Source organism: Hypanus sabinus, chromosome 9, assembly GCF_030144855.1.
Source record: "Hypanus sabinus isolate sHypSab1 chromosome 9, sHypSab1.hap1, whole genome shotgun sequence".
Lineage (NCBI taxonomy): Eukaryota > Metazoa > Chordata > Chondrichthyes > Myliobatiformes > Dasyatidae > Hypanus > Hypanus sabinus.
In genome coordinates this window covers 11,145,955-11,159,342 of record NC_082714.1, presented here as the reverse complement: position 1 = coordinate 11,159,342, position 13,388 = coordinate 11,145,955, and the positions used below count along the sequence as shown (strand labels likewise).

General features: G+C 43.9%; 1 protein-coding gene across 2 annotated transcripts in view; it reads right to left on the bottom strand.

Annotated features, from left to right (window-relative positions):
* LOC132399089 (Na(+)/H(+) exchange regulatory cofactor NHE-RF2) overlaps nucleotides 1-9,232 on the bottom strand; it is a 163,136-nt gene extending 153,904 nt beyond the window's left edge. For both annotated transcript variants that reach the window (XM_059979044.1, XM_059979045.1), the window contains exons 1-2: nucleotides 8,659-9,232; nucleotides 2,852-3,079 (exon numbers count right to left, since the gene is read on the bottom strand). In XM_059979044.1, coding sequence (XP_059835027.1) covers nucleotides 2,852-3,079; nucleotides 8,659-8,868 — 438 coding nt within the window. In that variant the 5' untranslated portion in view covers nucleotides 8,869-9,232. The remainder of the gene's footprint in view (nucleotides 1-2,851; nucleotides 3,080-8,658) is intronic.
* Between the last annotated feature and the right edge of the window lie 4,156 nt (nucleotides 9,233-13,388).

Genomic DNA, 13,388 nt, shown 5'->3' with positions numbered 1-13,388 from the left:
TGGGTCTGTACTTGGTGGAGTTTAGAACAATGGGGGTGGGGGGCGGGGTCTCACTGAAACCTATTCGTTATTGAAACACCTAGACAGAATGGATGTGAAGAGGATATTTCATATAGTGTGGGGAGGGGAAGTCTTAGACCAAAGGGCACAGACTCAGGATACAAGGACATCCCTTTAGAACTGACATGAGGAGAAATTTCTACAGGCAAGGAGTGGTGAACCTGTGAAATTTATTATCACGGACTGCTTTGGAGGCCAAATCAAAGGATACATTTCAAACAGAAGTTGATAGGTTCTTTATTAATAAGAATGTCAAAAGGAACAGGGTTGAAGGCAAGAGAATGGGGTTGAGAGGGATAATAAATCAGTCATGATTTATGGCATAGCAGATTTGATAGGCTCAATGGCTTAATTCTACTCCTGAGTGTTACGGTCTTAAAACACAAGATGTTCCGTTTCAAAAGGGGCAATGCCAAAAGTAGGGGGATGTGCAAGTCATGTCTGGTTTGTAACTTATCCTTCCTTGCCAAAGCTTCTTATCTATTATACCAGATCCCTCACCCACTTTCCATGTCCATTGAAAATCTGGTAAAACAGCTTGTGTCAATTATGTATCCATCATGGGGGCACACCCTATTTTTCTCAATTGAAGTATAAATTTCATAAGATAAGGACATCTTCAAGTTCACCCTTTATATTATAAACAGTACGGCCATGGATGGCACCAACAGTGGTTGCACACCCACCCGGGTTCCTGAAGGTAGATATCATGGTATCCGTACAAGAGACAGGTACATGTAGGCACACACCTCACTGCTCTCTAGGCTTGTCTGGCTGTCAACATGGCACAAACTTAACAAATTCTTGCACTTGTGCCACATGACACCTGCAACTCAAGGTCACTGTTGTTCTGAACATACCTCAGTCACCTAGAGCTACAAATCAGTGAAAGGAGCTCACATTATATCACCAAGGAAGTACACCGGTGGATTATTGACTCTGGGCATCGATTTTACAAAAGCAAGGATTAATTATATAGTACATGCATTTCTCTCGTTGCATAGATGCTCTCCCTGATAAGACTGCCCTTTTCACTCCAACTTGCTCTATATTTGGAGAAATTACTTCTGAGGCCTTTCTAGTCCATGCCAAATTATTATTCTGCCTAGTCCCACCAACCCGCAGCTGGACTGTAACCCTTCTAACCCCTCTCTTCCATTAACTCATCCAAGCTTCTCTTAAATGTTGAGATAGAACCCACGTCCACCATTTCCACTGGCAGCTCATTCCACCCTCTGAGTGAAGGAAATCCCTCTCACGTTCCACTTTTCACTTTTCACCCTTAGCTTCTCTGTGCATCATCACCTTGCCGCAGTGGCGGGGCTTGTGAGCTGCTAAGATCCTGAGAGCAATGTTGTCAGAAGCGTAGCTGCCTGTGCTTAGCTCCTGGACTGGTCACCCATGATGATAAGGTCAAGGGGGAGGTTCCAGACAAATAGCAACTTAACCAAGAACTCATTGGTGAAACTGACTCCCTGTTCACCAGCTGCTCTCCATTAAGGGAATCCACCCTAACATACAGGATTACTTCCTTTAGTGATCAGCAGGAGAAGGGGCAGAATTGAGAGGCCTGCATCAAAGCTAAGTGATTTGCACCATTGTGAATGAGTTCAAGGAAGCTTGCAGACCAGTCTGATTTTCTTATTTAGCAATCAAGCATGGGCAGGTATATAGGTCAAAATTCAAAGTAAATTTATTATCAAAGTACATATATGTCACCATATACAACACTGAGATTCATTTTCTTGCAGGCATTTACAGGAAAATACAGAACTACAATCAACTTTATGAACAACTATAAATAACAAAGACTGACAACCAATGTACAAAAGACAAATCATGCATAAAATTAAAAAGTAATAAACAATATATACTAGGAATGATAATACTTGGAATATTTGTGTATTCAGTCAGCCTCAACAACATTCATGTTGGGTATCTGGGATCTCTGTCCCCAGAAACATTTAGCCTATCTCCATGAATTACTTTGTCTCAGCAACACACAAAGAAGTCTCCCTCTGTCAATGTGTAATTCATAGGAAGCATTATCAACCCAAAATATTGGAAGTAAATGATGTCACTGTAATTACTGAAATTGCATTGGGTCTTCTGGTTTTAAAATGTGATGTACATTTGGGTTTGTGAGCCTCTACCAAGAGTGTCTTCTTGAGAATGACTGCTTAGCGTGATGATTAAAGACCTTTATATCGCCAGCATCAGTGTCTCTCCAGCAACTTAGATCACAGTCATGAAAATTGCCCCATTTTACTTTGACTACACAATGCAAACCATTCACTTTGATAGCTGCAATTTATTTATATAGGGACAGAGTGCTGGACCGGCCCTCCTACCCCAGGGAGCCACATTGCTCAGCAACCCACCCCTTTAACCCTAGCCAATGTACAATTATCAATTAACCCTACAAACAAAGTCTTTGGATCGTAGAAGAAAACTGTAAACCCGAATGGTCACAGGGAGAACACACAAACTTCTTATAGAGGGAGCCAGGATTGAACTCAAAGCTCTGGAGTGCCCCAAGTTGCAATCGTGTCACCACGTTACCAGGGCACCCCTTTCTACCCAGCATTCATTGCATCAATACAGTACAATAACACTTGTTTCGTTAGTCCTTGGGTTTTTGACATCACATTTACAGCATGAGCATTTAATAATGAAAAATTTCTTTAAATATATCCCAAAGCCAACCAGAGGTTCAACATCACCAGGGTATTGATAAACACAATAACCATAATTACACAGTATCACAGTGATTTTTCAGTGAATGCCCTACCTTCTTGTTTCCATCGATGGACCTGTTGGATAACCTAGTGGGCTCTCCACAGCTTATCACTTCTTGCAGCTTCCACACCTGCCCGTTGTCCTTGGAGTTTTCTGGAGCGAGATTCTGGTCGTAGCCCCCTGTACCAGCAAGTTGCTGACTGCGCAAATACTCATCCGTCTCCTTGTCCACCACCAGCAGCCGCGTCTCGTGCTCCATCGCTTTGATCCGCTGCACGACCTGGTGAAGGTGAATGCAATAAACGCTCAATATTAGCTGTGACAAGGCACGGCAGAAGGTTCCAGAACTGGAAGGTTCATCGCCACCAGGACTAGAATGGACAACTAGAGCAGCAGTAATGACGGATCACTGCACGGCATGTGAGACAATAAGTTTTTGAAGACATTGAATCTCTTGGGTGAACGTACAGAATTATTTCAGAGGTGTGGGTCATCACTGTGATCAGCTCTTCCCAATTCTCCTGAGTAATAGAACACAGAACACTAGAGCACAGTACAGGCCCTTTGGCCCATGATGCTGTGCCAACTTTTTAACCTACTCTAAGATCAAACTATCCCTTTATTCCTATATTTGCGCTCAATTTTTCAATCATCCACGTGCCTATGGAAGAGTTCTTAAATGCCCCTAATATATATGCTTGTACCATCACCCCGGTACAGTGTTTGAGACACTCACCACTCTGTAAAATAAAAACTACCTCTGACATCTCCCCTGTACTTTCCTCCAATCATCTTAAAATTACATCTCCTGGTATTAATAACTTCCGCCCTGGGAAAAATTTATCTGGCTATCCACTCAGTCTATTCCTTTTATCATCTTGTTTACCGCTATCAAGTTACCTCTCATCATCCTTCACTCCAAAGGAAAAATCCCTAGTTCAGTCAAATTTTCATCATTAGAAGTGCTCTCTAATACAGGCAGCATCCTGGTAAATCTCCTCTGCACCATCTCTAAGGCAGCCATATTGTTCCCATAATGATGAGACCAGAACTGAACATTCCAACAGGCTAATGGAGAAGAATTATTGACTCTCAAAATGGGAGGGAAGTAGTCAGCAGATTAAACAGAATCAAGATTAGGATTGTTGCACCTATAACCAATGCTTCTTCTCACATAGTGACTTAGTGACACTGACCAACTGTATCACCCAGACTCAGAGGTTGGTACCAATAGAACTGCAACAGTTTCTAGTTATAAACCTGCAGAACCCTGCGGTCTCTGTGAGTCTACTGGAGGCCAAGAGCAGCCTGTCCTCAGGTTGGAGGGTGTGGATGTGATTTGAGATCTGAGGTTGTTGCGGTTGCTCTGTGTTACTCTGCTGAGCATGGTAGACAAGCTACAGCACATTGGCACTGGAATGTGTGATGGCATTTGCGGGCTGCCCCATCGTACTGTTACATTGTGTGGGTTGTTAACATAAACAATGCATTTCTAAGTATGTGATAATTAAATGAATCTGAATCTGAACACTTGGGTCCAGAAAGATCCTTTTAACATTGGCAGGTAGTCAGTAGGCTCTCCATAAGACATAGGAGCAGAATTAGGCACTTCTGCCTATTGAGTCTGCTCTGCCATTCCATCATGGCTGATTATTCCTCTCAACCCCATTCACCTGCCTAATCCCACCACCATAACCTTTGATGCCCTGACTAATCAAGAACCTATCAACCTCTGCTTTAAATGTCCTGGCCTCCACAGCATCTGTGGCAATGAATGCTACAGATTCACCATACTCTGGGTGAAGAAATCCCGCCTCATCTCTGCTGTAAATGGGCACTCCTCTATTCTGAGGCTCGACTCTCCCACTGTACGCAACATCCTCTCCATCTCCACTCCATCAAGGCCTTTCAATAATTCAATGAGATTGCCCCTCTAGCGAGTACAGATCCAGATTCATCAAATGCACCTAATATGTTAACTCTTTCATTCCTGGGATCATTCTGGCAAACCTCCTCTGAACAGCTCTCCAATACCAGCACATCTTTTAAATAATGGGCCCAAAACTGCTCACAGTACGCCGACCGCAGTCTGACTAATGCCTAAAAAGCCTCCGCATCACAGCCTTGCTCTAATATTCTAGTCTTCTCAAAATGAATTCTAACACTGCATTTGCCTTCCATACCACTGATTCAACCTGGATGTTAACCTTTCGGGAGTCAGCTGGAGGCCCAAAGCAGCAGGTCCCAGGGTTGGAGAACTATGTAAGAGTGTACGTGGGTGGGTGGGAGGAAGGAATGGGGCTTATTTTGATGTTGTTCTTTTGCTTGTTGTGTTCTGTGTTGGTCTGGCAAGCACTACGGACATGCTAAGTTGGTGCTGGAATGTGTGGCAGCAGTTGCATGCTGCCCTCAGCTCATCCTTAGGGTGCTTTGGTCATTAATGCATGTATTTTACCGTAATTTGCAACGTACATGTGATACTCCTTTATTATTATTTAGTGCGATATTGATCAGGGAGTACTGGCTCTGTGGCCTGCAGTCAATGAACAACACTAAATTGAACTGAACTAAGCTAAACATTGCTAGACTGTTTCAAGGACGCAGCAGGTTGATGGTTAATATTCTGTGTGTTATTCCATAGAACATTACAGCACAGAAACAGGCCTTCTTGGCTGTGCCGAACGATTTTTCTGCCTAGTGTCACTGACCTGCACCTGGCCCATATCCCTCCAGACACCTCTCATCCATGTACCTGTCCAAGTTTTTCTTAAATGTTAAAAGTGAGCCCGCATTTACCACTTCATCTGGCAGCTCATTCCACACTCCCACAAAAATGTTCCCTTTAAATTTTTCCCCCTTCACCCTTAACCCGTGTCCTCTTGTTTTTTTTCTCCCCTAGCCTCAGTGGATAAAGTCTTAATTTTTTTCCCTGTTCACACAGTTTGTTCTTTTTTTTGCATGCTGGGCATTTGATATTTTCTTTGAACAGGTTCCATGGTATTTCTTTGCTTCCTGGCTGTCTGTGGGAAGACAAATCTCAGGGCTGTATACTGCATACATACTTTGATAATAAATATATTTTGAAACTTTGATAAATAAATGTATCTGAACATGTGGGCCCAGAAGTGCCTTTCTAACATCAGCAAGCAATCTGTAGGTTATTTATGCTATTGTACTTTCATGTGGTTAAAAGTTTAAATAAAATGGAATTGAAAAATATCTTGAGAGAATCCTTGTATATGGGAATCACACGACAAAGCATCTCATGCTCTAATTCACCAAACCTCCCAAAGACTCTTTTCAGCAGACAGCCCACTATGTTATTGTAGAACACATTTTGTTTTAAGAAAATATGATTGAATATAAAGACAATCCTAATCCTACCTACTCAACCACCTCTACACTAAATCACAGCATGTTAAAAGCCCTGATGACAGGGCTAAAAGTTCAGACAACTGGGCAGTCCTATGAACGAAACTAAAATGTACTAAGAAACACCAGTCCTAGGGATTTACTGCAGTACACTGTATTTCAATACATTTCACAGTACGAATCCAAAAATTGCATCAATTCCAAGAGAAATCTTACTGCATTGCGATAAACTTAGTATGGAGAAAGATGTCTTGATCATTTGGGACTCATGATACGACTACAGAGTATTTTTGACATGGAGGAATTTAATTCTAATATATAGTCAAAATACTTCATTTGATTTAGAGGCATAGAGTCATAGGAAAGTACAGCACAGAAACAGGCCTTTCAGCCCATATAGTCCATGCTGGACAATTTAAAATGCCTACTCCCATCGACCTGCACCTGGACCATAGCCCTCCAGACCCCTACCATCCATGTATCCAAACTTCTCTTAAATATTGAAATCGAGCTCACATGCAGAACTTGGCCTGGCAGCTCGTTCCACACTTCCATGACCCTCTGAGTGAAGAAGTTTCCCAGGTTCAAGCTGAGACCCTTCACCGGGACTCAAAAGGGTCTAAGAGCAAGCTGTCAACGCATTAATCCTCTCCATATGACGCTGCCTGGCCTGCTGCGTTCCTCCAGCATTTTGTGAGCGATACTAATCCTTCTCTTGTATCTTTCTAAATCACACTCTGGGTTCACATCCAGATTTAAAAATAGTGACATTCTGTTTAAAGGGCAGTAATAAGATTACATTGGAATGGCAATTTTCTTCGGCTAAATCTCCTAGGTTAATAAAGGATCATTTTGAAGACAAAAGTTGTTATCAGCAATGAACTTTTGCTCAAGTTTTGCCAGAAAATTACTGGGACTGGGAAGGCTTGAACTCTACGGAGAGACTGGAAAGACTGGGGTTTATTTTTCCCTGGAGCAAGGGAAGCTGAGGGATGATCGTATTCACTGTCGGAACAGAAACCAAACTGCTCCACATGGATCTCACCAACACTCTACAGGATGTGCCCCAAGACCTCCTACAGCTGTACTCAAAACCCTACTGCAATAAACCACTATTGATAAACACAAGAGATTCCGCAGATGCTGGAAATCCTGAGTACCACACAGAAAAAATGCTGGAGGAACTCAGCAGGTCAGGCAGGATCTATTGGGGGGGGGGTAATAAAATGTCAATGTGATGTTTTAGGCAGAGACTCTTCATCAAGAACAAAAAGGGAAGGGCCAGAAGCCAGTATAAGGAGGGATAGTTAAGGAGTATAAGAGGGCAAGGGCCAGGTGAAGCCAGGTGAGAGGGAAGATAGGTAGGTGTGGGTGGGGGAGGGAGGACGAAGTAGGAAACTGGGAAGTGATAGGTGGAAAATGTAAAGGTCTGAAGGAATTTGACAGTGAACAGAAAGGGAAGGAGGGTAGCCAGAGGGAAGTTATCCTCTTGGGCAGGCAAGCAGGAAGAGAGGAGAGGTGGGAAGGCAACCAGAATGTGGAAAGGAAGAAAAAGGGAGTGGGGGAAGAGAAAATACCAGAGGCTGAAGAAATTGATGTTAATGCTGTCAGGTTGGAGGTGGTCCGTGTGGAATATGAGGTGTTGCTCCTCCAACCTGAGAGTGGCCTCATTGTGGCAGTAGAGGAGGCATGGACCTATATGTCAGAATGGGAATGGGAAGTCAACTTGACATGGGTGGTCACCAGAAAATCTTGCATGTTGTGGTGCACAGAGCTTAGAAGCTCCATAAAATGTTTCTGTGAAGCACCATACATAACACAGACTGACCCTCTGATCAGCGTTAGATTACTGACCACAATGCAATAGCCCGCCCTGTACATCTGGAACCCTGTAAGGATGGGAAAGAGGCTACAGCAATGCATGTCTGTTACTAAGCAATACAGTGTGCAAACAGGCCAAATTGAGACACAAGGGATTCAACAGATGTTGGAAATCTTGAGCGAGCCACACACAAAATGCTGAGCGAACCCAGCAGGCCGGGCAGCATCTATGAAGGCGACTGAAGAGTTGCTTCAGGCGAGACCCTTCATCAGGGCTGGAACGGAAGAGGGTAAAAGCCCGTTAAACTAGATTTATTTGCCCATATTCCTCCCCATAAACCCTTCCTATCTCTGTACCTAAACAAACGTCTTGTTGTTATTGAGCAACAGTAAAGTTAATAGCTGCTAGGGTTTAAGACACTGATAGCCTTACACACATCTGATTTGCATTAAGCTGTATTGAGTTCACAGGGAGAGAGAATCGATTATTCAAGACTTATGCCTACACTTTCGATCCCCGCTTTCTCTCCCTGTTTCCATTCCTCTTTCCGTTTTTTTTTCTCTACCCCTCCATTTCTCTATCAATCGCCTGTCACCTCCTCTTTCTCTCGCTCTTTCCCATCCAATACACCAAACTTTATGACCGAAGAGACGTGGCTGTATTACCTGATGGTGAGTTTCCTTCTCCACATTGTGCCCGTTAACTTCAATGACCCGGTCTCCAGCAGACAGACCCGCAGCCTCTGCCGGAGAGCCAGGCTCCACTTTGCGGATGTACTGTCCGGGTTTCCCCCTCTCCCCGTGCAGGTGAAAACCATAACCGCTTTCCTCTTTTATCATATGGCACAGGCGTGGTTTCAAGTGATCCTTTGCCATCCCCGCGGCTCTGATCTCTCGCTACCTCTGGCGAATTGCACTCGGGGCAAATTATTGCCTCCGTGCGTCCGGACGAGTTAAACTTTGGTTGTGTCTGCACTGGCGCCGGGGGCGAGTCTGTGCGCCTGTACTGCGCCCACCAAAACCCGGAGTTAAATTCCCATCGCTGGCGTCGTACCGAAGCACAATTCGTTTAAATTTCCTTGAAACTTCCACTTCCAGACAAGTAGAATCAAACCAATCCGTAGAAACCAGTCTTCTGTCCTTCCAAATATATACTCAAAAAAAAAGATTTAAAGTAAGTTCATCTGTTCTATAAGACTAACTCGCACGTACTGAGAGCATTGAGGCCGACGCTATAAACAATGACACTGGTCTCTGGTGCAAGTTTTGTTATTAAGCCCCTGGGCTTTAGTTGACTGCCACCTACCGAACGCCCAGTGTATGCATCAGATTCGCCAGCTTCCCCCCCCCCTTTTCCGGCTGGACTTGTTAGAGCTGTCCAGCAGGCCACTCGGCCCACCTCGTCTGTGTATCGCTGAAGTGAATCCGCGAAATGTTCCTTCTGCTGCAGCCTCGCCCTGCCCGCTCTTGTGGAAGACATTTCAGTTCAGGGACTCCTTACAATCCCACATTCTTAGTACTTATTTTTATTTGCATGTATAGATTTTTGTAAGTTCTATTATATTTATTTATTTTCTAGTAAGAAGATGAATCTCAAAATGACACATACAAGTTCAAATATGCTGATAATTAGTTTACTTTGACTTTTAGGTGGTTTAAATGTGAGGGTGCTGATTATAAGCATCACAACAAAACACTTCATAAATACCAGACATTTAGCATATGCTGGAAATCCAGAACTCCACTGGTCCACCCTCCTCACTTATCAGATTCCTTCTTCTTCAGGCCTTCACTTTTTCCACCTATAGATTCCCAGCTTCTCACTTCACTTCCCCCCTCCGCCACCCCCACCCACCTCTGGCTTTGCCTATCACCTACACAAGAGACTCTGCAGATACTGAAAATCCAAGGCAACTCACACAAAATACTCTAGGAAGAAGCACTGTCGACGTTTCTGGCTGAGACCCTTCGTCAGGACTAACTGGACTACATTCAGTTAGTCCTGACAAAGGGTCTCGACCCGAAACGTCAACAGTGCTTCTTCCTAGAGATGCTGCCTGGCCTGCTGCGTTCCACCAGCAGATGCTTGAATTTCCAGTATCTGCAGATCTCCTCGTGTTCACACAAAATACTGGAGGAACTCAGCAGGTCAGGCAGCATCTGTGGAAATGAATGAACAGGTGACTATTTGAGCCAAGGTCCTTACCAGGACTGGAAAGGAAGGGGGAAGATGACTCAGTAAGAAGGTGGGGGGAGGGAAGGGAGTAAAAGCTGGCAGATGATAGGTGAAGCCAGGTGGGTGGGGGAGGAAGTAATTAGCAGGGAGGTGATAGGTAGAAGATACAAAGGGCTGGAGGAGAAAGAGAGGGAAAGAGTAGGGGCACCAGGAGAGGGGAAAGGCAAGTGAGGAGGATAGAAGACAAGGGGATGGACAAAGAGGGAAGGTGGAGGGAGAAAAATTACTGGAAGTTAGAGAAATTGATGTTTATGCATCAGGTTGGAGGTTACCCAAATGGAATGTGAAGTGTTGCTCCCACAACCTGAGAATGGCCTCATCACAACAGTAGAGCAGCCCATGGACTGACATGTCAGAATGGGATTTGGAATTGGAATTAAAATGGGTGGCCACTGGGAAATCCTGCTTTCTGTGGATGGAGCAAAGGTGCTCGACAATTTACGTTGGGTCTAACCAATGTAGAGGAAGCTGCACTGGGAGCACCAGATACAGCGGACGATCCCAAAAGGTTTGCAGGTGAGGTGCGATCTCACCTGGAACGACTGTTTGCAGCCCCCAGTGAAGGTGAGGGAGGAGGTGAATGGGCAGATACCACTTGTGGGATAAGTGCCAGGAAGGAGATTATTGGGGAGGGACGAATGGACAAGGACCCATTAATTGATCACTGTTTTGAGTACAGTCAGTCCCAAAGTCTCCTCAGCCCACTGGGCTAGAGAAATTCCAAGACTTGATGAAATTTATCTCATCTCCTTCATACCACCAGATTCAGGAACAATTATTATCCTACAACCATCAGGCTCCCAAACCAGCGTGGACAACATCACTCAGCTCAACACTGAGCTGACTCCACAGCCAATAGATTCATTTTCAAAGACTCTACAGCTCAGCATTATTTATTTACTTTTCTTATCATTTGCCTGACTTGTCTTCTTTTGTACATTGGTTGTTCATCAGTCTATGTGTTTGTGTATAGTTTTCATTGATTCCATTGCATTTCTTTATTTTCCTGTAGATGTCTGAAAGAAAACAAATTTTAAGGTAATATATGGTGACATACACATACTTTGATTGGTTCATTGAAATAGTTTTATCAGGGATGGTAATGGGATAAGCTCTCACTACCTATTAAATGCTCCCAATGACATACACTTCAAATAGTCTCTGGCTACCAAGTCCAACTCCTGGCCTTCACTTGTGGCATAGCTACTAAGATGGGTTACTGGCACCTTAAAACCAGTCGTTTTGGGCAGACGGGACTCATCAGACATGGTTGAAAGTTCATCAAGGAGAAGGAAAACTGTGGTTCCAAATTTCCGCCACTTTGTGGCTATACCCACTCATGGGGAAGGCTTTGGGAGTAAATCGCGATGGGAAGATTTGGAGTTGGAGTCCTTAAGGCAATCTTACGATTGGTTCAATGCAGACTGACAACTTCTGTGACATTGCTGATGCCAAACTGTATTATCGGCCTCTGCCGTTCCTTTGGGTTCATCAGATGCATGGGGAGGGGGGCATGCTACATGGCCAGCAACTTGCTCTCCATATTGTACTGCCCTGGCCTGTGTATCTAGAGAGCTGGCACACAATATGCATTGTTGACCCTGACAGATGGAGGCCTATTACATCACCATGCATTCTTTAAGAGTACATTTATTTCTTAACTTTGAACTTTAATTGGCTTGTCTCGAACTCTGTGACTGTTATTCCCTGGTTCTCAGCAAAGGAAGCACCCTCTGTGTGACCTTGTGGGTTTCCTCCCACATTCCAAAGATGTACCAGTTGGTAGGTTAATTGGTTATCATAAATTGCCCTATGATTAGGCTAAGGTTAAATAAGGTTCCTGGGGAGGCATGGCTCAAAGGGCTGGAAGGGCTTATTCCACGCTGCATCTCAATAAAATAAGTATCTTTTAAACCTTGTAATTGTGCTCAATTCTACTGCCCCCTCTGGTAGCTTGTTGCATGTACAGTATCAGGTTTACTGTCACTGACATACAGTATGTCATGAAATTTGTTGTTTAGCAACAGTGTAATACATAAAAAGAATATTATAAGTTATAGTCAGAAGTAAATAGTGCTAGAAGAGAGCAAAATAGTGAGGTAGTGTTCATGGGCCATTCAGAAACCTGATGGTGGAGGAAAAGAAGAAGCTGTTCTTAAAATTTTGAGTGTGCATCTCCAGGCTCCTGTAGCTCCTCCCTGATGGTAGTAATGAGAAGAAGGCAGATCCTAAACGGTGAGTTTCCTTAGTGATTGATGCTTTCTTTACTAGACACTGCCTTTTGAGGATGTCCTCAATGGCGGGAAGATCCCTGTGACAGCATGGGTTTCCTCTGAGTGCTCTGTGAGTGAATTGGTCACCTGGGTGTAACTGGATAGCAAAGGCATGTGGGCCAGAAGGGCCTGTTACTCTAAATAAAAATATAGTTTGAAGGAAAAATACCTCCGACTAGTCTCTTCATTCCGATGGGCCCTGCAATTTTCTGGTTCCTTATCACATTACCAGAGCAACTACTCTTTGTAAAATTATTTCATTGTCTGGGAAATCCGTAGACATGAAAGTCACCACAGAAACTCACGGCTTTCTTTCTAATGAGCCAGCACAGGTCACATCCAGCATATGTGCTCTGTAGTTCCTCTGGTAGCCAGGAGCTGTGAAATTGGACCTGTTTAAGTACAGGGCAGTGTCAGCCAATTCTTATCCACTTACCTTTCAATCAAACTCATTAAAGGTAATGGCCCTTCTGTCATCCCCTGCAGCAAACACAGGCAGGACCAGATGACTGGTTCACCAATTCTGCTCTTAAACTTTGAGACAGTTGCCTTCAAGTGAATCTAAACCTCATGACTGTAGATACTATTTGCAAGCCAATTTCACAAGAGGAACAAAGACTCTAAAAGCATGGTGCAGGATTTGGCTACCCTGCCTGTGTGTGTAAAGCAGGGGATATTCCTAAATCTTAAAGGTTTCAGAGGTAAGTTCTTTACACAGAGAGTGGTGGGTGCATGGAATGCCATGTCAGGGGTGGTGGTAGAGGCAGATATATTAAGGGTATTCAAGAAACTCTTAGATAGGTACACATATGATAGAAGCAAAGGGGATTGTGTAGGAGGAAAGGTGCCAACATTTTAATTAAAAGGTTGGCATAAAATTGTGGGCC